The sequence below is a fragment of the Pipistrellus hanaki genome (assembly GCF_964339955.1).
Source record: "Pipistrellus hanaki genome assembly, chromosome: 8".
NCBI lineage: Eukaryota > Metazoa > Chordata > Mammalia > Chiroptera > Vespertilionidae > Pipistrellus > Pipistrellus hanaki.
The window spans coordinates 28,734,073-28,761,694 of record NC_140510.1 but is presented as its reverse complement, the minus strand read 5'-3'; the positions used below and the strand labels follow the sequence as shown (position 1 = coordinate 28,761,694).

The 27,622-nt window shown below is 46.4% G+C and overlaps 1 protein-coding gene across 2 annotated transcripts in view; it reads right to left on the bottom strand.

Annotated features, from left to right (window-relative positions):
* Window positions 1-27,622, bottom strand: part of KIF5C (kinesin family member 5C) — a 151,383-nt gene that overhangs the window by 40,652 nt on the left and 83,109 nt on the right. For both annotated transcript variants that reach the window (XM_084893034.1, XM_084893035.1), the window contains 4 exons: window positions 19,793-19,941; window positions 9,820-10,007; window positions 4,973-5,041; window positions 2,066-2,272 (listed from right to left, as the gene is read on the bottom strand). In XM_084893034.1, coding sequence (XP_084749160.1) covers window positions 2,066-2,272; window positions 4,973-5,041; window positions 9,820-10,007; window positions 19,793-19,941 — 613 coding nt within the window. The remainder of the gene's footprint in view (window positions 1-2,065; window positions 2,273-4,972; window positions 5,042-9,819; window positions 10,008-19,792; window positions 19,942-27,622) is intronic.

Sequence of the window (27,622 nt, the reverse complement as noted above, 5' to 3'; positions counted from 1 at the left end):
AGATGTTCTGTGTCAGTTCACATCCTCAAGGGTCTAAACATACCTGCAGGCACCCCCCTCCCCCCACGTCCAAACAAACCTGCTCCCTGGACCACTTCCACATTCCCATCTGACTCCAGGCTGGAAGGCCCAGAGGGGCAGTAATGCGTTTAGAAAACAACTTAGAGAAATTTTCACCTTCACAGTGAAGCTGATCTGAACATTCTTCGCCTCCTTTCAAAAGTAATCAAATTCAACAAGATCGGCCTTCTTAATATTTAACAGAAGCTCCATTTTATTTCCAAACATTAACAAACCCATACTTTTCCATCCTTCATGTGTGCTGCCAAGAGGTATGTATTTTGAACTAATCAAGTAACTAACTAACTAACTAACTAACTAACTAAAACTTTCAGCATCAAAACAATAGTCATCTTTTGGTGTCTTGGTATTAACTCAGCCAACAACAAAAAAATAATTCCCCTAAATTATGGAGCTCTGGAGGCTAATACAAAGACATTTATTCGATTCTTCCACACGCAGCTATTTTATTAGAGCACTTTTTAATGATCTTACTAAAAATAGTACTCTAAATGAGTCCAGTAATACTTCAGTTTGACAGAAAGTAAGAACCGTATTGTGAAAAATGTTCCATTGTTTTGAGAAGCACATACCGAGGACTAGCTAAGGGCCCAGTAGAAGAAAACAAGCAGAGGAAATTGAAGTCTCCTCCTTCCCTACGTGACGGCCAGTCTGTCTTTCCTTGTTTTTGTCTTTGTTTTGGTATTACCACCACGGGTATCACTGTGTTTTAAAATCCGCAGGGGCAGGAGATCCCATCTTGGGAGGCCATTTAAAGAGTCCACCTCATGCAGTTGAATGTATGGAACAAGGAGCCTTTTCCATCTGCTTTACGGTCAGCAGCCTAGAGCTTCCCTGTACCATCTGCTGCTCCTCCTTGCCCAGGAGGACTGGATCCTTTCCACAGAGCAGTCTGGGCACAATCTCACAATACCAGACCATTGGGCTGAGGTGCCAAGGGCAGCCATTCAGCTTCCTACCACCCATTTTCCAAACAGAAAAGGACAAAATGGACACAGCCCACCACCAGCCACCTTGCCAAATGCTCACTGGCCCTGATGCCATGAGCTCACTGTGCAGGACCGGCAGCATCTTTCGCTGGGAGCATCTGAGAATGAGAACATGTGCCGACTGAAGCACTGGATGAAAACAGGACAACAAACCAACCAAACAGCCCAGGCCTGGGCTAGCACGGGAGTGTGGGAGGGAAGGGACTGCATTCAGAAGGACATAACAAGAAGAGTGAAGACCATTGCCTTCCAGGGTCACCCACTCTCACCTACTGATTTAAGAACTTGAGATTTGCTTATTGAAACTACAACAAATGCACAGGTCCATGCTAAGTGCTTTATGTGAACTGCCACGTTCTCACACCCTGAAAGAAGCACGCTATTATTGCCATTTTTACAAATAAGGGAACGGATACTCAAGGCTTTTAAATATTTTGACTAAGGCTTAACAGTTCTAAGTCAAAAGTTTAACCAGAGTCCTGGCAGGTGAGGCATCCCGTACACCAAAAAGTGGTGGGCTCAATTCCCAGTCAAGGTACATACCCAAGTTGTGGGTTCAATCTCCAGTTGAGGTTCATGTGGGAAGCAACTGATCGATGCTTCTCACATCCCTCTCTCCCTCCCTCCTCCCCCACTTTTTCCTCTCTGTAAAATAAATAAATACCAATATTTTTCTTTTAAGTTTTTAAAGAAATTTTTAACCAGGATTTTTCTGGCTCCAAAGTCTGCACTCTCTTGGCTATTCCGCAAGGCATCCCTGCTAATGTTATAAATCTACTGAACAGAAAACAGTTGTGCTACACAGTTCTAGGATGAGTGGACGAAAGTCACTTACACAAAATATTTCAATTATTGAAGGATTTCAGAGAATGCATTTAAATCTAACACTGAAAAACCATTCAGCCAACTTCCTTCTCCTTTACACCGTCTGTCAACAACCATGGACAAACTCAAGAGTGACAACCGAGGAGTCCCCCCTGGACAAATGCTCCCACCGTTTTCTGGGCCAGCTCATCGGTCAGCTGCTCATTGGCCCTCATCTTGTCCTCCACCTCCTGGGACTTCTGGTCGTAATTGACAGCCAGCTCCTCCAGGGCCTGCAGGACTTCTTTCACCTCGTCTTTGGCAGCCTCGTTTTCAATCTGGAGCCGTGTCAGCTCCTCTTGGATCTTCTCATAGTCTCTTCTTGTGGAAGCTAAAAGCTGGGAAATGAGTTGGCACAGGACTGGTGAACCTAATGTATGTGTTCTCTTCTCTATCCAAAGTAAAGTCATTTTAAAAAACAGACCCCCCAAAAAAACTAGTTGGAATAGCGCAGGATGACGAGAACTCCTACTGTATATCCAGATGTTAAATGTAAAATCAGCATGTTATTCAAAAAATCTGCTTCTTCTTTCTTTTCTTTCTAACTTTTTTTTTTCTTTATTCATTTTTGTTTAAAACTGCATAGACTTACCTCGAAGAATTGATCACACATAAAATATCACCACACTTTGTAGCTGGCTGGCCATCCCCCATGTCTAACAATGTATGGGGGGAATCATTTCTGAGGACACGAATACTTACACGGCTTCTTAATATCATCATTATTTCACATTGTAGACTGGTAAATTTCAGAGTCAACCAAGACAGAATAAAAGGGCAACCGTCAATTTTCCTTAACAGTCATCATGGACGTAGAGAAGCACATACCCCAAAAATGAAATGATTGACAAGTGAATGGCTGGGCATATAGATGCTTTCATTATCTCTGTGCCTATTGTGTTTTGTTTTGTTTTGTTTTGTTTTGTGTTGTGGTGTTTGTTGTTGTTTTTTTTTTTTTTTTTTTTTTTTTTTTTTTTTTGTGTGTGTGTGTGTGTGTGTGTGTTTTCCCTGGAGTAAAGACATATTGCCTTAACACTATAGGAGAGAGGTGGGGAACCTTTCTTCTGCCAAAGGCCACAAGGATATTTATAACATCACTTACGGGCCATACACAATTATCAACTTAAAAAGTAGCCTTCTGTATGTGATCAAACATCTAATTAACTCAGCATTCAAGCCTCGGCGGAGCCGGAACAAATGATTTTGAAGCCTTACATGGCCCACCCGCCTGACCTTCCCTACCCCTGCTACAGAAAAAGTTTTAAAAGTTTTAACTGCCCTCGCTGGTTTGGCCCAGTGAAAGGTCGGAGGTTTGATTCCAGTTAAGGATGTAGGGAGTGGCTCTAGAGTTAGGCCTCAGATTGACCTGTGGCAGAGCCACAAACAAGTCCCAGCTTAGAGGGCAGAGCCCTCTTAGCATTATTAATTTTGACCTTATGACACTACCTAGATCCTTCCTGGGTAGCTAATGGGCTATGGGAGGTGCAGCAAGTGCTGCCACAACAAGTGAAACTCACAAGAACATTGTAACTATGGTAACCACTACCTTATTTTTCTCTGACTATAAAACAAAGCCTCAGCTTGCTGGCTGGATCCTTCTCTGGCAGGGGTAGGGAAGGTCCGGCTGGTGGGCCACATAAGGCCTTCATCCAGGCACAGAAGATCCACCGAGCCCCAGCTATATTCTCTGTCTGTCTTTTCTTTAATCCTTCACTGCTCCTCCTCAGGCTCACCGAACCACTGGCTCACCGAACCACAAGGGCTCATACTTCAGTTGCAGGCTTGAAACCCTGGCCCAGTCGGAGCGAGTGCAGAAGGCAACCAATGGATGTGTCTCCCTCATATCAATGTTTCTCTCTGTCTCTCCCCCTCCCTTCCACTCTCTCTAAAAATCAATGGCAAAAAAAAAAATAAAAAAAGAATCCTCAAGTGAGGATTAACAACAACAAAAAAAGGAGTTTTAACTGTAACAAAAAAAGAATGTTTACCACAGGCAGTTGTACCAACTTGGAAATGCAAAGGGATAGAATGGGAGGAAGAAGGAAGGAAACACTTAAGCAAATGGAAGGCTCAGCTACAGTTCAGAGGAAAATCAATTAAATATGGTCCATCTCACCACAAAGGCATGCATGATCTCCCTGCCAAGGAAAGCATTTGGGCAGGGGTATAATCCTTGTCCCAGAGAGATGAAGCGAAACAAAGAGGAAAGGAAGGAAATGGTTATGAAAAGCTATATCTATGGGAAGTTGGGACTGGGGACATGAACCCATGCCACCTGCTATAATTGCATCGCCTGACACAATCCATAGCATTTTAGCAACAAAACAGGAAGCACCCTAAAGCACAAAAGAGAAAAAAAAGTATTTAGATGGTCCTCAGAAAGAGAATTATGAGCCATCTATACTTGATAGATTGTCTCTTCTTTGCTTAGGTCCCTGTTTTGTAAAATACTTGGCAAAACGCAATGCAATAAAGACACTTACTGGAGAATTGAATGCCATCAGGGAGACTGAAAACAATTTGCCACTTTTTTATGGTATCACATATATATATATGAAGGCGGCATTTGGACCCCTTTCCACTCTGGGTTCCCTCCTCTACTTTCTAATTTTCATTTGTTTGTTTCTCCTACAAGATAGCATGAGAACACGGTGTGTATCGCATACCTGAGCCAGCTGATTTGCAAAGCTGAAAAAAGCTAAAATGGCAAAAAACAAGAGTGCTGAGCACTGGGTATGAGGAATTAAAACCAGCCTTATCCACTTATCGAGTTCCCCTGTCTCTGCTCTTCAAACACTAAGTGTAGCAACCAGCTACTCCCCCTCAAATCCCAGGGCTGTACCAAGTCAGACATTCATCTTCTAAATTCGGGCAAAACCAGCTTTTAACGGGCTTTGAAAAGAAGTCTACCAGGAAATTTCCACATGATTCAGTGATTTCGAACAAATTCTTTGCAAATTAAAATTCTGGAACAAACATCAACAACAAAGAGTAATAAAAGAACTTTGTAAGAAAAAATTTATTATTATGAACTTTACCTCATCCTGATCCAACATCTGCTGCTTTAGCTTTTCAGCCAGCTGGCTCTGCTGGTTAATTTCATCATCCTGAAATGAAACATCATGTTTAATTCTTTTCGGTGAGTTATGTCATTTTTGATATTCGAGATAGTCCGATACTAGGGTGCCAGCTGGGAGCTTCCTAATAAAATGAAGGGAGTGGCATGGTGTGGTGCTTCCCCACAGAAGAGAGACTGGCTCTGGGATCTTGATTTGGTTAAAATGTATCTCACCCTCTTTTGTCAGCAGATGAGACATCTGGGTATTATGGAAAATGTAATATCCTACACATTAAACTCAGCCCTGCTCTTCCAGAAATCAGAGCTCCAGGGCTTGGGAACTGAAAGGGACCTGGAGCTCCCTCTTACGATGTAAAGATGTTAACAGCGACTCCCTAGCTCAGAAAGCAAGGCAGAGAATGTCTGACCATCTGCACTATAATGTATTCATGCCCCACATCTTGTCAAACACATCAGTGACCAGGAATGTGTACACGTGATATGTGGGAGAGACCAGTATTTCTACTTCAAGCCTCTTTAGAGAGATTGGGAAAATATTTACTGGAGAATTAATCTTTAGCATGAGCAGATTTCCCTCTTGATTGGAAGGTACTTTTCTTACCGGTTTGAATAAACACACAAAAATGAAGCAACAGTAATTCTTACTTTCCAGCCTGTCACTGACGTGGGAAAGGGTCTTCCCACAGGCAAATCCATTCTCACTCTCATGCTCTGCCACTAGGTTGCTGCACAAAGCCAGGGCTGCCAGCCTCGCTGCCCAGGCAATCGTCTCTCCCTCTCCCTCGGCACCTCCACCCAGTGTGGGCCACACAGCTAGCCACCAACACCCGGCTACGGGAGGCTCAGTGTTCACTGAGGATGTGTCCATGAGTTCAAGTGCACATCCGAAGCACAGCCTGTAAGAACACCCACGGGGCTCTCCCGCAGAAACAGCAGGAAATCCTATCTGATGATCCCAAGCAGAGACCCCAAGCAGAGACAGATTTAGTTCAGTCTTGGGATCTCTCTCCATGAGGTGCTGTCCAGGTGTTTTCATCAACAGCTAGAGGGGAAGTGGAGAAGGGAAGGGTTGAGGGGAGGGGAGAAAACAACACTGTGCTCTCTACCTTTTCTGGAAGGGAGGTGAGATAAATTCAAGGGCCTTCTTGGCAAACCTTATTAGCAAAAGCTCAGTTTTCCACGGGCTACTCTCCAGCCTTCCTGGTCGTGCCTGTGCATACATTTAAACCGGATTAGCTCAGTATTTGTCACAGCTAATGCTTCCCATGGAGCGAGACAACTCTGAAATAAATGTTACAGCATCTGCGCCTCCTTTTCCTTCATGTAGCACGTCTTTTGGCCTTAATTCTCTCCTCAAGGAGACCCTTTTCTATGGAATTTTTTACATCGATGTTTCTTTAATGCTTCTACAAAATACTCATGACTTTCCTCCCCAAACCTGATTTCTGGCAGGAGAACTAGGCAAATTACACCAAAGTGAAAGTGCTAAAAATGGTACATCCACAACTGGGAGACTATTTTGTAGGACTTCTCTTGTACTTTATAAACTTAGAATGTTGGGTACCAGGAACAATTTTGAATTATGTTCCTCAGCACATAAATATTAAACATCGTAAAAAACTCAGGGTGTTTAACATCAGGAGTTGCCATCTTCCCTAGGACATATAAACACCAGCTACACGTGATATAAATCACGAGAGAAGACAAATAGTGCAACAAGCACTTTGTTCTTATCCTGTGTCCATTTCAGAGCCTGGAGATCCGGCTTCCTGCCTGACAGGTGACAGGGGACAATGAAGTGATTCTTGGGGTATAGTGAGAAGCCACAGGCCCCTCTCCCCATCTGGGAAGAAGGAAGAACAAGGATCACACTATGAGAAAATAAATCACTGTACCAGAGACTTCTCCAAAACTACAGTTACCCTTTACTAAGGCAACTGCTCTAAGGAAGAATAATGCACAGTCTGTTGTGATCTTTAAAAAAAAAAAAAGTCTTGAAACTTTCAGAATAAGATGTGCCATGTCATCTATATCTATCATAAGTACATCTCGCACACCATGTTTACGCATGCTCTCTCTGATGCTATTAAGATCTCGTCCACCAGATTTTAAAGCACTTTTCAGAAAACATTCTTGTACTTGAGTTTTCTTATCCATGAAATAGGTGAATTGTCAACAGGTCATTTATGAAGATGCCTTCGTTGCAATGGTAAACAGTGAAATAAGGTTCAACTTGTATTTCTACTTACACTTTATTCCTTCTCACATATCTCCAATAGTACAGTAGCACTGGAGAGGTGATGGGGATGAGAGAGACAGTGCCAACAGCAGTCTGCTCACCTCATAACTCCGCTGTCAGCTCACCTGTGAAACATCACCCTCTGATACCACATACGACGTGGCTCCTCCCATAAGCAAACAGAAAGGGAGAAGACAGAAAAGCATCTGCTATGCACGAGGAACTTTTACTCCCCATCGCTAACTTTTGAAGTAGCAGATGTGAGGCCCATGCTGCAGACAAGAAAAACATCTTCCACAGGCCTGGTCACCAGCGCAGGTCTCAGTATTTTAAGTCACAGACCAACTCTTAAGAGCAAGATTGCCGTCACACAGCCCTGTTTGGGTGAGCACTGTCCTCAGATCCCTGAAGGGACAGCACCGTGGGGCAGGGTGGGCAGCTGGGAGGAGACTGGGTAGCCTTTCTCCCACCACAGTCTACTGGGTTCATTAGGGCTGGCACGTTCCTCACTTAAAGGGCAAGGTCAACATGGGGTGAGTACTGAGCTGGGAGTCAGAAGTTGTGTAATCTCATGGCAGCTCTGCCACCTACGGGTGATGCCAACTTGGGTAAAACATGGCAATAACCTGGGCTAGTTTCTCATCTGGACCCAGATACTTTCAATTCAACCACTCAATAATCTATGTTGGTAATTCCAACTCATGAATTCTCAAAAGTATCAAGCCACCTTCACCATCAGAAGCATGAAGTACTTTCTAAAAACCTTGAAGGCAGTCCATGGAGGTCAAACCACCAGCTTTGGTGCCACCTAAGGCTGAGGCTTGAGGGCTCAGTCCTCTCCAATACCTCTCAGTGTCACCCTGTGATGGACCGCAAATGCTAACCTCAAAATGTATATTCTATAGGGTTTTCAAGGCATGAGCTAAAAGGAAATAATGTGACAGAAAATGTCCCAGGCCAGTCATCAGGAGGCAGACTCCAGGGCCAGCTCTGCCAGCTGCCTGCCGAATGCCCCAAGAATTGGCATTTGCATCACTCTGAGATAAGTTCGCATTATCCCCTGTCGGAAGCTGCAATCAAAACTCTAAACACTTTTTCAGATCAATGAAGGCACCTCAAGCAGCAAAGGCAAATGATCCCAATTCCAACCATGGCAGGTGTCTATTCATAGAGAAAAGGGAATAGAAACCAAGTTATCGTCCCTCATCTAAGATTATTTGGGGATTATTAAAATGAAACCAAAATTTCTAAAATGAGGGGGTGGGGGAACCACTACAGTAGGTTTAAACAATAGCATTTCTTTGGAGACATCAAGAAATTGCCTATATTGGTAACTTGTTATTGTTCTCATTTTTCTCCTTTTTACTTTGATGTTTTGTGCAAAATCCCTGGGTAGAAATGGAAGGGTAACTGTAAGTCAAGGGCCTAACGGGCAATTAACCCAGCTTTCACCGGTGTGAAGAGCTTATTAAACATGTCATCAGAAGGCAGGGTGACCCCAGTTCAACACTGTCGCTATAATGCCAAGTCCCAGAGTCACCAACACAAAGCAGAACAAACTTCCTTAAGGCAACCAGTCAGTCACATGTCCCTTGTAAAGGTGACACCAGAGGCTGAGCTTTACTCTAAAGGGAGGCCTGGGAGATTAATGGCAAAGTTAACATAACAAAGCTGTTTCATTCAAGCCAAAGGTGTCCCTGAGCACTCTGAGCTGAACGACAGCAAAAAAGATTAAATCAGACTAAAAATATCAGCAACCCTGATGAAATGAACTGAAAGGATTTCGAATATTTCAAGGGCAGCATGCCAAGATCATGTAAAACATCAATTTAATTTCCTGTGCCTCTGGGATCCCTAACCTGACCTCCACTGGGATGAATGATACACAATGTTCTCGGACATCTCTTTTCCTCTGTTCCAACTTGTGCACTGACATGACTGTGTCCCAAAAAGTTTGCCATAAAAAACGGGCATCCCTAATCAGTACGTTCAAGCTACCTAATCAGCACATTCAAGCTACGTCATTCAAGAGCATGCTCTGAAAACAGCTCTGCCAATAACACAGGAGCAATCAGACCACACACCACCACTGGGGGCTCCATCACCATGAGCTACAGATTAAAGCACACACTTGAGGTTTGGGAGCCCCCCCCCACCCCCTTGTCCCCATGGACGGAACCACTGTGGGCGTTCCACAGAGGTGAAGAGGATGCCCAGGGAAGAAAAGGAGGGAGAATTAAACAAAGATCATGCACACTTTCAACCCTTACCCTTCTCTCATGTATGACCAGCCCCAGTCCAGTTTCTAGAAATGAAGACTATCTGTCTATGCAGGCCAACACTCCCCTCTTCCAATCAAATTTCCATGAAAGTCCCATTCCATGTGAGTCAAGTTCCCTAACTCTGTCCAGTCAAGAGCTGGGCAAACACTGGGAGCTAGGCATAAACGTCAGTCTGCAGCCCTACCTCAGAACACAGGGCTGGAAGCGGCTTCTGGTCAATAGTGCTGGGACCTGCCACCGTTAGTCCTTGCCCCAGAGCAAAGACTCGAGTCTCTGGCTACAGACCTTATCATCCAGTTGTCTGTAGAGACTGGAGAGCTCCTCGTCGTACTTCTCCTTCTCCTCAGCAGAGATGCTGGCGACAACAGCATCGACCCCGGAAACAATATTGTCGATGATGGGGGTGTTATCGCAGGGCTCCAGGGTCTTCTGGTCCTTAGCACTGATCTGCTCATCCTCGGGCACAGCTTCTCCTGCAAAACAAGCCGAAAGGGGCGGGGATTGAAGAAATGCAGCACGAAACCTTCCAGGGGGAGTTCCAAAACCAGTCACTCCCATGAACAAGGTAGAAGGACATAATGAAGAGCTGATATATGGAGCTATCGTTCGTGTTCTTTCTATTGGACGAGAAAGGTCATAATTAATTGGCCAAAACTGGTCCTACCATAGAAGCTCTTAACTAACCCAACTTGCAGCAATGCTCAGAATTGTCAGCTACACTTGACTTCTGAAGAGTATGCTGGGGCTTTACTAGAATCATGCGCTCTCTAGTGACTGATTCAAAGGGAAACAGACCTCTGAGGCATCCTAATTACCAATTATCAATAATTAGGTTACTATTTCATTAATGGAAACAGCCACATCAAGTTACAAATTCGCCACTGTTTAAAAGAACATTGCAGAGCCCAAATTCTCAAACTTTCAACTCTCTGAATCCAAAGCAGGAAGCCAGGTAACCATGGGACCAGGAACCCTGGCTGGCACCACACAATCACACATTCCACCATCGGCCACTCTCTCCTGCACGAAGTCGGAATTAACTGGCTCTACTGGAAAGTTCAAACAGAATAATTTCCTGCAATGCCAGGTTTTCCTAGGAAAGAAAAAGCAGCCAATCTAGGGTATCTTGCAGAGACCTTACATACCACTTCTCAGTCTGCAGATGGTGGTGTTGGGCTTTCGAAAGAAGCATTACCAAGTCTGACCATTCAAATTGAGGGAAAAGGTGGCCAATGCTCAAGCTGGCCAATGGCTATCCCCACCAAGAAAATCACCTTGCAGAGATGCTCTGCATAAAAAGGATTCTGTGAAAACCATGTGGCCCAACTGAGTCTCTCAAATATCTTCTTGGAAAGCAAACCAAAACCAAATATACTTTCACCATCACAATGTTTACCATCAACTTCACACTCAGTTTGCTATGATCAGTGAGTGTCTGCACTGTTCCAAGTCTCACTCCACTTAGCCCATCAAATGCATTTTGTGGAAATTCCCCAGGAAAACTGCTCTGAGCCAGAGGAAAGTCCTAAAAAAACAAAACAAAACAAAACAAAAAACCCACACACAAAAAAAAAACCCAAAACACAGGACTGAGATCCTAATCCATAGATTCACAAACAGTATAAGTCATGCCTCCAGGAACCCACCTGAACACTGTATACATGTGTCTCACTATAAACAAAGCACTTTGTGATGTGGAAGTTTTGTTGCTTAAGATTCCATTATCAAACTGATCATCACAAACGGCCTTCATGCCAAATAAAATTAACACGAAATGATTTCAGTTGTATCACAGCTCTGTTTCAAGCAGAAACTTGAATCAAAACCTGGAATCAACTATGGTATTACTTTTTGTTGAATATAAAACTGAGCCAACCCTTTTTCCCTCTAAACCTCAGCTAGACCCAAACCTTTTCCTAAAATTATGGACCTGAAAGCAAAACCAGAATATCAGATTAGCCTTTGAACTGACCCTGAACCAGATCAATATTTCATTCAGTTTCAATTCCTGGTTTAAAACATCCACCAACAACCTTAGTGTGCAGACTGAATTACACCCAATTAAAGGACTTTTGTATTCTCTACAGCCTGCTAAATCCCAGGCCATAAAAGCAGTACCATGTTTTAGTTCTTAAGGATTATTTTTGCTTTAAAAAATTGCACACACAAATACATCTTTTCCAGCCCAGAGTATACACCAAAACTTGATATCCCTACCTCCCAATTTCTCCCTCTCAGAGACAAAGTCACCACTAACACTTCGGTAAATGTCCTTTCTCTGCTTGGCTCGTGACTGTATCTCTAATTCTTCAGTTCCAGCTTATGAAATTTGTGAACATGGCAATCCAGTGCAGTAGGAATTTGATCTTCCAGTTTAAACAGGATGGTGAATTCTTAACTGTACTAGACCACAAACCTGTCGGGTGTTGGTCATAGTACCCACAGGCCAACTCGCCCCAAGTCCAGAAGTGTGATACAAAAACATCTAGAAGAGACATCTCCCTGTGTCCTTCGGTTCCAAACGGCCATTGCTGCAGTGCTCTCAGAAGGCTGATGTGAGCTAAGGAGCTGCCCTGGGCGAAATTCACTTCCTCGGGGCAGGCAGGAGCCAGGAAGGAAACCCCACAGCCTAGCAGCAAGCACCTGCTCCAAGCAAGCTCCAGGTTTCACCCCCTGGAGCTGCTCCTGTCTCCCACTGCGGAATCAGGACAACACCAAGTGCCAGGTTGTCCCAGGCAGAGATCCAAGTTCAGCCACGCTAACACCAGGTCCCTGAAAGTGATCGCCCACGGCATAAATGTTTCCAGCACTTGGCGGGCCACTGAGCCGCCACTCTGCTCCTTTCACAGGCTAATGAATCACAGGCCCACCGCCGGCTTAACCTCCTGGCTTGCTTTTTACAAAGGAGAGGAAATGATAATGCCCCTAATACAGCATTGTCCTAAGGATTAATTAAAATAGTATCTGGCCGGGACCAGTTTGGCTTGAGTGGACAGAGCGTCGGCCTGCGGACTGAAGGGTCCCAGGTTCGATTCCGGTCAAGGGCATGTACCTTGGTGCAGGCACATCCCCGGGGGGGGGGGGGGGGGTTGGTGCAGGAGGCAGCTGGTCAATGTTTTCTCTCACTGACGTTTCTCTCTGTCCCTCTCAATTTCTCTCTGTGTAAAATCAATAATATATATATATATTTTTAAAATAGTATCTGTACAACCCAAAGATATTATTGTTTAAAGTCCATCTCTTAACCCCTCCTCTCCCCAACAAACTGTCAACTCTTTTAGGCTTTGCAGATAAATTACTATTTTCAGTTATTCTGAGATTAGTGTTTCTGGGCTCTTCATAATACTTTTGTGGTTAGAGCTCATTTCCAACATTCAAATGCAATATGTCTTTGCAAGCCTCTTTCAGGTTTACTTTCACTGTTATTATTAAGACACATTTGAAACCTACAGCAGACTTTCTGGTTTCTCTTGACAAATTCCCTGAATCGAAGCATCAACACGTCCCCCACACAAAGCTGCATCTACACAACGAGCCCTTCTAAAGGTCAGGCAGGCGGGATTGTTTTTTGCAGCAGCCGTGCGGGCCAGGAACAAAGCAGCACGCAGGAACAAAAGCAGCAGGCACCACAGCCCCTGCCCAGAGAGGACCGGGAGCCGGTGTTCCCAGCGCCGCTGCCCTTCAAAGGGCCGAGAAAATGACTTCCAGAAGCGTCCCCGGTAACGACACTGTCCGGCTCACAAACACGTCTGGGGATTATAAATTCCCAACTCTGTGCGCGGCCTGACGCGAGGCAGTCTGTCTCCATGGCAATCTCGCCGCCGTAATTGAGAAGATCCCGGCGCTGCAGCGCGGCTCTCCCCACAAGCCCCCAAGAGGTGATTAAGGAGTAACTGATTGTAACAGGAAGACAGCTGCGAACAAACCCCGAGCAATGAGGCCCTAAAATCGGGTGACGGGAGAACAGACAAGGATTACCAAGTGAAGATTAGCATCTATTTTATTTTTATTCTCCTTCCTTGCCTCAAAAGCAAATTTCTCTCCGTTTATCCCGGGGCTTCATACCTGTCTACAGGGAAAAACCTTGTAATACGGTAAAGCACCTGATTTTTTTAGAATGACAGCTCCCCTCCCCCTCCCCCTAGCCCTTCCCTCTTTAAAGAAGCACTCTGGCATTTCCTATTGTCAGCTGTAATGACCTTGGAGGACTAAAAGGATTTGTGTGTACACAGAGCACTGACTTGGAGCATTTTCATTTTAATTGTAAAATGAAAACCCTAGAGGGCACAGGTAATATTTCTACAAAAAAAAAAAAAAAAAAAAAGGAGAAATCCATCAATTGCAATAAACAAGAATAACAGTAATCAAAAATTCTTGTTAGGGCTATTATTTAAAACCTCCAAAACAGGCTTTCTGATCTTGTGTTTATGAGAGAGAGAGAGAGAGAAAGAGAGAGAGAGAGAGAGAGAGAGAGAGAGAGAGAGAGAGAGAGAGAGAACACACCATTAGACTGCCGGTAATTCATTAAAATTTCACACGTGAAATGGCAACGAGCTAGTTGTCCTTTTCATAGGTCGAGTGCCTGAAGCTGGTAAGGACACAGGGAGGTAACTGCACTCTCGCTAAACTCCAGGGCAGGGCGCTCAGGCCCCTCCCAGCTTCTCCGGGAAACCATAGAGACCTGCAGAGGGGCTGTGTTCTTTTAAGACCAATTAAACTGGGCCAGTGGCAGACCTAGTGGTAGGTCATTTCTATGTCAACGAAACTTTGGTATAGAAAGAAAAGGAAATCTTTAAGTTGCCAGACAGGTAAGAGCAGCTTGCCACAAGATATCATTATAGAAATGTGAGGTTTAAAAAAAAAAAAATCATTCCTTTATGGGATTATTTTGCACGCAAATAGCATCTTTTACCCTAGATCCTAAAAATATTGTAAGCAGCTTAAGACATTCTCTAATCCCTTCTAAAGAAATTTGCTAATAAGCTGGTCACCCAGGACTCTGCACCGTCTTTACAGTCCTGACTCCTAGATTGGCTGCTCCATTATTCTCCTGTGGTCAGGGTTTCCGTGTGCCCAAAAGGAGCAAGAGGGCTAACAAGAGTTAGCCAGTGAAATGCTATCTTCTGAGCATCCACCGCGGTAATCAGGAGCCCAGGAAGGGGCCGGCACCTTCCGCACAGTGAATGCTAATTGTGTGCCAGCCAGTTTCCCCGAAGCCCCAGTCAGACCCACGGTTACGGATTTAGCTGGTTAGGGAACCAAGCCGGCTGGCCTGGCCGGCTGTAAACCCGGAGAAATCTGCTCAGGAGACTGCCGACTTTCCATGCCTTCTCAGCCTGTGTTGACGTGATTTTTGCATGATGTCAGCAGATGGGGAGGTCTGCATCTGCTCTGTTGTTTAACGTTATATTTTATTCAAGAGACGCTGCAGTTATGCCACCTTGTCAGGTCATTTCCCGGCTCTGTGACACCTGGAGTTCAGGGCCTCCTTTTCTGACGTAAGCCCCTATGTTATCTTTTTTTCAAATGGCAAGATTCAAAGACGTTATCTGAGAAGAGAGCCTGTGGCAGTGCTCTCAATGGGAGAGCTATAGATCCACCCAACCCTCTGAGCATCACACGCCCAGTCCTTGAACTCTCCCCCCGAGCCCCAGCCATACCCCCCATTCTATGTGGTCTTCTTGATGGGTTGGGGGGAGAGGGAGCCAAAATTCACTCTGAACCCAACTAACTAAATCTATCCCCATTTCTAGGATTGTTCAAGCACTTCCCATACATATGATCAATAAACAACAGGACCTGGGGGGGGCGGGGATATCTTATTTCTGAAAGCTGCCCACTCTATCTGTCCTTACGCAGGGAGGCTGAACAAATTCCCAGTGCGCTGAAGCTGCCACCAGAGCCTCCAGATCCGAGGGAAGGCTGTCACTAGATTTCAGCCCACAAGATGTCACTAGCGGATAGTGGTGGACTTGCGTTGTTTTTGAGCCACTCAACACCCGTTCTCATAGCAGCGCCTCGGCTTCCTCCTGAGGAAGGAGCCCTCCACGGAGCGGCCTGGGTCAGACAGCAATCAGAATGTGCCCTGCCTCCCCCAGGCAAGCGCCGCACCGCACTCTGTCTCCTTCTCTCTTGAGCCCCTGGGTCTGGATCAGAGAATGCAAGGAGGAGACGACATTCCCGGGGATTCACTCTCGTGCACCCTTTTATGAACCTATCGGTTTTCCCCCATTGCCTGTGTCTCAGCAGCAGCCCCAGCTTCACATTTGAGGCCAATTCCTCGGCTGTTGTTCTGGTTCTGGGTCATTCAGAGCCTTCGAATGCGTTATTTTTCTGTGTAAGCCCCCAGGGTGCACCCCAAGGACCCTCACTGGCACAGTGGAGGGAAGGACACCAGGAGAGTGGGTGGCTTTGTCCTTCCTTCTTTATAAAAACAAGGCGTGGCCTCTCCTTAAGCCTCTATGCACCTGTCCTGAACCATCTGCCTTGATGGTAAGGCAGAAATGCCTCAGGCCTGGTGCCGTGAATACACACACAATTACAGGCCACATTGGGAGAATCCTTGTCCTCCTCCACCCAGGGGAGAAACTGACGGCCAGGCTTCATTCTGAAGTGGCCCATTCAGCCTCGAGGGGCTGGAGGGGGTAAAGGCTGGGGACGGAGGGACAGCCCATACGCAGTAACAGGACAGAATTTCTCAACCTCTGAGTGACTGCACAGCGCAGTCCCATTGCTGCCGACTTATTTCCTCCCTTCACTTACTTCCATTGTCTGCCTGGACCCGCTTTGCTGTTGGGGCATCACAGCATTTTACCTTTCCTGCTCCTCTGTGCTCCTGCCTCATGCTACAGAAAAAGCACATGCACACACACACTCTCTCTCTCTCTCTTTTCTGCTACGCTCCATCTCTCTCACTGCCCCACAGCTGGAGGACAGCAGGGCAGCCGATCTTTTAAATTACAAACACACCACGCAAGGGAAGAAATCTCTCCCCCGGGGAAGGGCGCATGCTACTGACAATGCTTGTTCAGACCATAATGCCGAAACGTCAGTGCCAGGAATCGATGAGGTAACTCCGTGGCTGCTCCCACAAGTTCAGAACCAAAAGGACGTTGGAACTATCCTATCACTGTGGTTTTAGTGGAAGGCACTCCACTTTCAAAATCCCAGTTCCCTCGTTGACTCAAACAGCCATGCCCTCATGATGACGAGGCGTTAGAGCTGAGCCTGGGACACCCTGAAGTCCCTTCCTTGCTGGCAGGCCCATCCAGCTGGCTCAGTCACGAACCTCGAGGACCGAGCGCAGGCTGCACCCATGGTGGGAGGGGGATGAACTTGGGAGTCAGGCTCCTCCACTCAGATCCCAGCTCTCCCAGGGACAGAGTCACCTCGGCGTGTCTTTCAATCTGTCAAAAGCACAAGGGCCGCCTGAGGCTTACACGCCAGCCTAGGACTGAAACAACAAGCCTGGGGGCTGGCTGCATGTGTGATGCAGTTAATCCGTGAGATGGCCCTTCACTCACAGCTGGACAAGGGACTACTCTACCAGCCTGGAATTTATAATATCAGCGTTGGTTGTCTACATTCAAGAACTTTCGCTTTCAGAAAAATCGCCGTTAAAATGCCGGGTGAGCTCTGGCAGATAGGAGAGCTCTGCAGAGCTCCCTTCCCCCACCACAGCCACTCAGGGATTCCATGGTAACAGGAGGCGGGAGTCTCCACTGCTCTTCTTCCCTCTCCCCTCCCTCCAGTCCACAGGGGACCTTCAGTTACTTCCTAGAGACAGATGACACCCCAATTTCTCCCTCTAATTCAGGTAGCCCCTCTCAGCTCCAGACCCTCGGACCTGACTTATTACTTGGTATTTTGACCTGGCATCTCCCACAGGCACCCGCAGTCCCCTACTCCTCTCCCCAGTCTACAGCCTGTTCTTTCTCTGTCTCAGTGCACGGTTCTGCCCTCCACCAAACTCAGCAAGCCAGAGACATGGCGTGCTCTTACATAGCCACTCTTCGCCAGGCTGTGTGATTTCACCTCCCAAATGCCTCTCTCTTTCCAATGAAATCTCCCCCCTCCCCCACAACCACCCTGGTTCCTGGCCCTCCTCCCCCCCTCTCCAGCCCATTCTCCCACAATCAATGGATCTTCAAAAGGCTAATCTTACCCTATGATCTGCAGCTTAATATCCTTGAATGGCTTCTCGCTGATTCCAAGATAATGACCAACATCCTAAACAAGAGCTGCCCCGCTCTGCACAGGACCGGCCTGCCTGCCCCTCCCGCCCAGCTCAGGCCAGTGCTCCCACCTTAGTTTCCACACTGGCCTTCCTGCCCCGCCCCTCAGGGACACTGTAACCGTGGCTGCCTCCACCTTCACCTCAACTCACTTCCTTGCACCTCCTTGCACCTGGCTTACTGCTCTGTGGCTCTTGGATCTGATTCCCTGTGTTGCTTATTGGGGGACATCATCACTGACTTCTCGGTCAATGTCAGGGCCTCTTGTTGTGATAATCTTTAGCACCTTATACTTTCCCTTTTGGCATGGACTGCCAACATGTTTACTGATTCTGGCTGGAATCTCCTCCCCCTTCAAACTGTAAGCTCGTGAAGGCAGAGACCTCCAGCACTGCATTATGTCTACTTGACATACATTTATAAAAGCCCACCACGTGCCAGAAATCAGCCATACGTCCGTTTCCCCAAATTATGGAACTTAAGGGCATACGTAGGATCTCACCCTACAGAGCACGGACAACAGTAAATTTCTAAGTGGACTGGCAAGATAGTGGAACAAACAGCTAAAATGAAGCCACATGCAAAGCCCAAGAGCAGGGGGGAAGCACGCAAGGCACGAGGCAGGTCAGGTAAGCAGGGCAGCGGGCAGACCCAGAGGACAGGCCGCCTGAGGGTGGCAAACAGAAAGGTTAGAGCTTGGCAAGCGACAGGAAAGAACAGAAAACACAAGTCAGTTGCCCTCTCCACAGTATTTCCGAGGCCAGCCCTCCTCCCTGTACCAAAAGCTTTCTGAAATCCCAGTCGCCCAGCAGAGAACTGACCCAAGAGCATCCCAGAAATAGAACCAAATTTAGTGTAGCCGCTCCCTGCACTGCCAACCATCCTCCCACTCTCCTGCTCCTGCCAAAGCACAAGGAAGCATCCACCAGCACAGGTGCTGAATTATTCAATTATTCTAGCAGCTTTCAAAATGCGTGTGCAGCTCGGAAATCTCCCCAAAACGAAAAGAATCGTGTAATTTAGGCTACTGGGTCATTTCTTGAACTGCTCTTGAATCCTGCTTTGCTTTTCCATTGAACAGGAGCTCACTGACACCCCACCCTCCCTAGCAGAAAGCATATCATCGCAAGACAATCTGCCGCTGACTTTGCAGTGACCAACAGGCAGGTCCCACGCTGAGTCACCACGCGGAGGTCTGGCGCAGCACCGAACACACACGGCCCACAGCAGCAAAAATCCAACTACCCGCTGTCCCCATGCACACCCGCCTGCCTGATTGCAATTAAAAAAATGATCAACTTCTACCTTTGAACTTCCAGCACAACGCTAAAATCATAGCATTTGTCTGCAGTGATCTGTCTGCAGTTAGAGCTGAAAACCCCTCTTCAACGCCTCACCCACAGCCCACCCACCCATGCGCGTCAGCTGCCCGAGATATTTTCTCCCAGCAGAACAGACCGAAGAGACTGTTTTGAGGAAAAAGAAACACGAGTCACGAAACAAGCCTTTAAGACTCCACTTCAGTGCCAAGCTTTCAGGAAGGAGCCTTCTATTTCTGGCTCTGAAGAGGCAGAGCATGAAAATGAAATGGGGGGAAAGGACAAAGAAAAAAAGCAAATACTGACCAGCGGCGACTTTAACCTCAAATCAATTCTAGAACTCGCAGAGGTGAGGACAGTTTTCATTAGTGAAAGCAATCTGGGCCACGGAGTCTCAGGCGCTGCCCTCTGACCCTCAGACACGGCTTCCAGTGGGTGAATGAGAGTCACAGACAGAGGGGCATCTCATTGGAAACAGAGGAAGGCAACCTTGCACACAGTCACTTGCCCACCTAAGAACACTCATCAGCCAGGTGACAGGGTGGGAGGGGGACTCTGCTGGGAACGAGAACACAGCTGCCAGTCTCACAGGCTGTTGTAAGACAGGACCGAGCTCCCCCGTCATCGCTCATCGGGTGCCTCGGGGGCCAGCTGCCTGGGAAGAGCAGCACACACTGCGCCTGGCTCTTCCTCTCCGCTCCTCACCGTTTCTCCACCTGTTCAGCTCCACCTCCAGATGCTGGATAACATTCTTCAAAGTCTTGTTTTTCTCTTTCTCCTTCTCGTATTTCTTCTTCCATTCTTCAGCGGTCAGCTCCAGGTTCACAGAGACTGTGTTCTTGATGGTCTTCGCCCTGGGGTGAGAAACGAAAGGGAAGGACTAAGCACGGCCATCAGCATCAGCCTAATCATGTTCCTTTCAGGGCAAGAGACTGGGACCGGGAGCAGGAGGACCCTGCGGCTTTCACCTGCCGCCCTCTTACCTGGCCGTGTTAATGGCACTGCTGACTCCTCAGGCTCCAAATGCACATTTTCCTTTTCCTCATTACCTCCTGTCAACCTCCAAATCCAGTGGATTTTCATTCCAATTGTCTCTCAGGGTCACCTTTCTCTATTCCCTGTGTTATCAGCCCTGACTTACAGTTAAAGCCTTTTTCAAAGAGTCAATATTCTCCTTTAAACACCTTCATACACCTCTAGATTCCTCTTCCTAAGTAGAGCTTCCTTTCAAATCAGTTAACATGTATGAAACATGGCATGTACCAAAACAAATGAGACAAGGCCTCTTGCCTCTTAGAGCTCCACTTTCTCTTCGAGTAATATACAGACCGAAATAACACAAATCCTTTCTCTTCCTTACACTACCTGAAGTCACCCTGATGTGCTGAACACATGTCTACACACACCACCGGGGCCAGTCAGGTCATTAACGGAGCACAGCTGGCCAGGTGAAGCCACGGCTCTCTGCGGGGCACATGCCCCCATCACAGCCAATTGTTGCCACAGAGTAAGGAGGGCCACTATTCACAGGTCATCCCATTTTTCAAAGTCAGAAATCAAGATTTTTATTTGTGTCTCTCAGTTTGTAACAATTTTTCAAAATAATGTGTGAGACAAACATGTCTAAAAGCCACCAATTTTCCATTCCTTATATAAAGACCTCCTAAGACATGTGGCTGGGGTCAGGATGGGGGCAATAACTAAAGGGAGCAACTGGTGAGAGCAAAGGCAATGGCAGCACTAGCCTACATTAAAAATAAATAAACAAACATGGCAACTAGCTACATGTAGAAATGAACACATAAAGCCAGCTGGTGTGACTCAGTGGTTAAGTGTTGACTCATGAACCAGGAAGTCGTGGTTGGCATTCCAGTCAAGGCACATGCCCAGGTTGCTGGCTTGATCCCCAGTAAGGGGTGTGCAGGACGCAGCTGATCGATGAGTCTCTCTCATCATTGATGTTTCTCTTTCTCTCCCTCTCCCTTCCTCTCTGGAATTAATCCTATATAATAATCCTACATAATAAAAGGGTAATATGCAAATCGACCAATAGGCCGAACAGCGAACAACCATCTAGGACCATACTATGACACCCACTGGCACAGGTCAGCCAAGGCAGGTGTGATGCAATTGGTCATGGGCCCAGCCATCACCCCAACTGGCGGGCTGCAGTGGGTGGGTGGGCCTCCCTCTGCCAGGGAAGCCAGTGCAGGCAGCCAGAGGAAAGGCCTACTCTTGCATGAATTCCATGCATCAGGCCTCTAGTAAAAAAAAAATAAGTAAAAAGTACATGAACACATAAGCAGACATGTCCAGTCAAAAAGTATATTGTCCATGCAGAATCCCACTTGTTACTCACTTTTTAAGAAAGTAAAAACTTTATTTAAAAGTATGTGATATCCTGTTTTATTTGCTATTGCCTTTTTTATTTTAAACTCCCACCAGTTCTTGTACTGTCATACTTGCTGGCACGAGCTGATGTGATTCAGGTTAATTACTGTTGTCATCAAATGACATTTTGGACAGGATTTCTATTTCCGTGAAGGAAATTCTGCGGTGCTCACCAGCGCTACCGATGTCATTCCAAAGATTAATTCCTACAGCAGATAACTAAATACCCAACTGTCAAAAGAGGAGTTAAGCAATTTCAATGGAAGACTCCACTTAAGAATTAGTATCATTCTCTTTTGCATTCACTGAGCTTGAGGCTGTGTTCCCGACAGTCATGATTCAACTGATCTTTCCAACAGCAGCAGTTGTATGACTACATTAAAGTCTGTGCCCGGCCGCACTCTCACCCGCCCTCTAACAGCCCCAGGCGGTGCCGTGGATGCTCCTCAGACATGAGCACACACACCGCAGCATCCATCACCCATTATCCACTTAGTGAGTCAGACGCAAAAGGCAACCTGTGGCTGAAAATGCTTGCGGACATTGCAGGGTGCGCTGTGAGGCTACTAATCTTACTTTTTAGACCGCAAAGGTTCTCTTGAGGATTTCTAATGACACTAGAGCGAGAGGAGGAGAGCCTCTCAGCCACACTCAGGCAGGGCCAGCCAGAAGGGGTGCCTGTGAGCAGACCCAGCAGGGCTATCCCTGGTGTCACTGGTCTTCTTTAAGTTATTTTTCTTCCACTCCTGTAGTAGTCACGGTCCTGGTAAGAATCTGACGGCCCACCGATACCGCATGATTTGGGACGAGTTTACCAAAGGTATGGGGAGAGTGTTGGGAAATAACGAGAGAGGACGCATACCCCATATTAATTATGGGGAGCCATTACCACCCTTGGGCTGAGGGGACCCAACGGGAGAGAGCTAAGAGGAGCAGGCTGCTCACAGAGAACAGTGACAGTCTTTAATCTGGGGACACGGCCACCCAAAGTGACCCTGCCTGGAGAGAGGCAGGAAATGAATGCCCTTCATGCGTCAATGGGTCAGTCCCACTGTGACGTCTGATTAACCCAACGTGACCTGATCACTCACAAAGGAGCACAACAGTTTCCTAGGTATTCATTTCCAAAGCCCTCGGGTTTTCAACCAGAGGCTCCAAGATGCACAAATAAATGCCTGCTCCACAGTTATAACCACAGCAGACACTGAGTCAGCGCCTAACCAAAGGCCACTCAGGAAAAGAACCTTCACTAGTCTCAGGCTTACAACCTAACAGCAGGACTAAGCACAAATGAGCCAATTCTTGAAAGTATAATGATCAGAGATCTGTTTTGTCGTTTTCTTTGTTTCAACATGCTTCAGAAACATCATTTAAGTAATAGATAATCTAGGTTTGCCCCAAATATCTTCTCCCGGTAGGGAGAGAACTAGGACCCCACTTTTAAAAGACCTCAAAGCTAATGAATGTTAACCACCTTTGGAGAAGGAGGGCCAAGCACAGCAGGCAGGGCGGAGGTCACAGGACATCTTCCACCCAGACCCCCGTACGGAGACTGTGAAGCCAGAAAAGGTCTCTGTGGACGTGATCACTAAGGAAATAAGGAACAGGAGGAGGGAGACCTTGCCGCCCTGCCCCTGAGCAGCACTGTTATTTCCCCGCCAGCATTTCTGGGTCCCTCTCTCACTGAATTTGTGGTTCACATGTTCGGAAGCACATGGCCAGGCTTCCAAAACTGCTGACCGTGTCCACTTCCACCAGCGAGGTTAAGTCCCCATACATGACGACCCTCAAAAGGCATCCTCACAGCTGGGCACTTGAATCAACCCTGGAGGAAGGGAAGTCCTAGAACCATTTGGTTCACATTCCTTTGCGTCCTGATTAATCCCATCTCCACCTGATTCCTCAAAAATTGCCCATACTTTCTGGCCATAGTCAGTCCTAAATGATATACTGACTATGTATCATTGTTTAGCTTCTTCTAAACATCTTGTCCTGTGTGGAGGAGCCAGGAAGACGCTTGTTCTTGGCACTTTCCTGTCCTTGTTCTCAGCATTCTCCTTCCTTCTCCAGATGTTCAGGACAGTGTTGGCATTTGAACAAGGAGCTCCAGACAAGCCCACACCGGCAATGCACAGGGTACATCTGTAACGTGTAATTCTCCACTATGAATGGTGTGCCCGTATGTATGAGAGAGACTGAGATCCTCCCACTGTGGGGTGGGAGAGGGTGGTGAAGCAGCCTTCTCTGTCATTCAAGGTTTTCAAGAGAAACAGAACCAACAGGACAGATTTGGAGAGGGATGATGGATGGGTGGGTAGGTAGGTAGATAGATATCATATACATGTCATATACCCTGTGATATATAAGCAATAGCTTCCATTTCTTGCACTTGTTTACTTATCTAAAGAACTGGGCTCACATGATTGTGGGACTGGCAAGTCTGAGAGCACAAGCCAGGCCAGCAGGCTAGGCATGCAGGCAGAAATGGATGCTGCAGTCTCAGGGCAGAACTTCTTCTCTGAGAAACTCCCAATTTTGTCCTTAAGCCCTTCGACTGATTGGTTGGTAATGGAGGGTAATATGCTTTACCTTTTTTTTTTTTTTTTTTGGAGTTTTCTTTTTAAATTGAGGTCAGATAGTTTTACAGCATTATTTAAGTCTCAGGCATGCAACATTATGATTTGACACATGTACACACTGTACTGTGCTCACCACACCAAATGCCTCCACCGGTTACCACACAGCTGACTCCTTTACCATTTCAGCCTCCCTCCAGCCCCCTTACTGATAACCACCCATCTTTTATCTGCCTGTTTGTTTTTTATTATTTTTTGTTGTTTGTTGTTTTTGTTTTATATTCCACATATAAGTGAAATCACATGACTTTTTAAAAATAATCAGCTACTATAGGCTAGCCAGGTTAACATATAAAACTGACACACCTTTCAGTTTGCTCCGAGTCCTAGTTCCCAGATAAATCTCCTAACTTTCTTCTGGAAATGTGACTGCTACAAGTTGCCTTCCCATTTCCTGGTAAGGCCATTTCCCTTCTTGTAAGTGGGGGACATAGGGAAGGAGAAATTAAAAGCTTTAACTTTTATCTTCTGAAAAGCTCTAGTCTTCAAGAAACATTAATAAATTACCAACATGGCTGAAACCAATTTGGCTCAGTGAATAAAGCGTCAGCCAGCAGTCTGAGGGTCCCTGGTTCAATTCTGGTCAAGGGCATATGCCTTGGTTATGGACACATCTCCAGTAGGGTTTGTGCAGGAGGCAGCTGATCAATGTTTCTCCCTCATCGATGTTTCTAACTCTCTATCCCTCTCCCTTCCTCTCTGTAAAAAAAAAAAAAAAAAAAATCAATAAAATATATATATTTTTTAAAATGACCAACCTGGATGGGAATCTGGTCTCTGCTCAAACTTGTCAGCCACAGGATCTGTCCCTTCAAGAGCTGTAATTAACCTAATGGTGCTTCGGTGTCAGGGCCCCCAGCAGGGGGTGATTTGGGTCTTTTTTCATTTTATGTGAAAAGTGTATTCAAGTGCCTGCATTGGCCAATGTGCTCACGCTAGCCCTGCAGGGAACCTGTGGTCCCTCTCTGGTGACATGAATTTTGCATTCACTCCACTCGGGCTTTCGCTCTGCCTGATCCAGCTGCCACTAAACTGAGCATGCAATTAGCAACAAAGAACACAACAGGAAAAGAAGAAAGAACATTGCTTTCCCTAAGTTATCAATTCTTCCACAGTCCACATACAAATAAACCTTTAAATTATTCATACTGGATCAATCCGAACTCTTGGTGCCAAAGATGTGCTAATTCTCTAAACGGATTGGCCTGTCCCTTCAGGGCTCCCTTTTCCCTCATTCCCACCCCAAATCAAGGTCCATTAAATAGGCTTCCCAGATAATTGAGTGATTTCAGCTCATCTTTTTTTTTTTTTTTTTTTTAATTCTTTATTGTTTAAAGGACTACACTTTTTCCCCTCTCCTTTTCGAATAGTGCTATAAAAGTAAGTGGGAAGAGTAATTGAAGACTGGAAAATAAAAGGCTGGGAGCCAGAAGAATGAAAGATCAATGGGAGCGCTCTCATTTGAGTGCCCTATCCCTTGAGCAGGAACGCTCAGCTTTCCCGCAGAGCCCAGCTTTTTGACACTCTGCTGTCTGGAAATTCAGCTGCCTCCTCCACTAAATTCAAAGCTTTTCGAGGACACAGAGAAGAGCTTCTACTGCTCACCTTGCACAATGCTGGGTGTTCCGGGACTGAAGGGGACAGGCCTGACCAGATAGGAGCCAGGCTTCCACACTGGAAGCTGGAAACCGACATAAGGAATATTTCCCTTTAAATTCCAGGGCCTAATCTGGAATCCTGGAGAGTGCTGACTTGATAGGCTGCCCTCGGGCCCCTGTGGACCATCCCATGTTCCTACTGCTTCAAAGGCTATCCTCCTGCTTTATTCGGAGCATCAATGCAGTATAGCCTAGCAACAAGCATGGACTTTCTTCCTGTCCTTGAAAGACTGCGTAGGAGTAACTGAGGAGCCTCATGCTGCCCTAAGGTTGGGCCATCCCTGCAACAAGAATATAATGAACACTCGTTACACTGAATTTGAGATGTGCCCGGCAGTCTTGTCTGAGTTCAAAGTGCTTAATCTCATTAGCTATCAGATGCCATGTCTAATCCGATGTTCAGACTGGTGTCTGCTGTGTAATTGGGTTCAATGCATATATTTAACAATAAAGCAGGTAGTGGCCCCACAGAGAAGTTAGATGTCCTTGAAGAATCCACTAAGCACCTCGGAGATAGAGGGCATGGAACAAAACCTCATACATTTCTAATTATAGGCCGGAAAACAAACCAGATCTAAACACAGCCAAACTTCAGGACACAATGGTGTCACAGTTCAGCAAGTGCCCTTATGTTCTATGAATCCTACGCAGTCTGCCTTAGATTCATCTGTTCATTCATTTGGTAAACACCTAGTCATTGACCACCCAGTGTGTGCTACTGGTGCTGGGCTCTTGTTGGGACAATTGAGGTCAACCATAAACCTAGTCCCTGCCCTCATGGAGCTCAGTACCCAGGTGACCCTGACAAAAGACTAGAGGCCAACCAATTTCATTTGAAAATATAATTGGCATGCCTGGAATCCCAAATTATCGGCAGTACTTACTTAATCATTCCTTCTGGAAACTTAACTCTAAGTCCACATCATTTGGTCCTGTCCGTCATATTACAGTCCTATCCTGTACAATACCGTGCCTTTCCCAAGCCTCAGCACATCCAATTGTCGCAGACGGTTTAAGACGGAGGGAAAGGGGAACTTGAGACCACTGAGTGCCGATTACTTGCCCTGTGCTAAGTAAAACCGGAAGCAACTCATCTAATCCTCCCAACAATTCTCAGAACTGGGTGTGATTACAGATCTTCCCACAGGCGAGGCTGACAAAGGAGAGAGGAGAGAGAGAGAGAGAGAGAGAGAGGGAGGGAGGGAGGGAGGGAGGGAGGGAGGGAGAGAGAGAGAGAGAGAGAGAGAGAGAGAGAGAGCATTGACTTGGTAGGCTGCCCTTGGGCCCCTGTGGACCATAGCAGAACTTAGCTTCAAACCTGGAGTCACTGATCTCAGGGGCCCATGCTCATCAAGGTTCCTGACCAGCACCCTGGATGTAAGAAGCTGCGAGTCAAATAATACAGTCTCCACCCTATGATATGATATCCTCCATGTTTAGTCATTTACAGCTGTGTGGTCTCAGGCAGCATACCTAATGGCTCTGAACCTCAGCCTCAATTTCCTTATACTAGTAAAATTTCTAGGAGGATGTTGACATGCCTGGCACATACTAGGCACTAATAAAAAGTGCCGGTGATGATGACTATGATAACGACTACCTCACTAAGACCAGAAGAAAGAAACTAACCATTTGAACTTGTTCCTTTAACTCTTCCTACAGACAGCTGCAAGTGCCCACTGACAGCAGCAACCTGGAGGGAGACAGCCCAAGGCCCTGGCACGGCTCTGGCTTCAAAGGCTCAGTGATTTTTGCTATTCAGGTAAGACTTTTTGTGGAGATGTTTCCTTTCCAAACACAGTTGGTGCTGGTTTGCTCACACGTGTCTTCAGAGGAAACTGTTAAAGCTT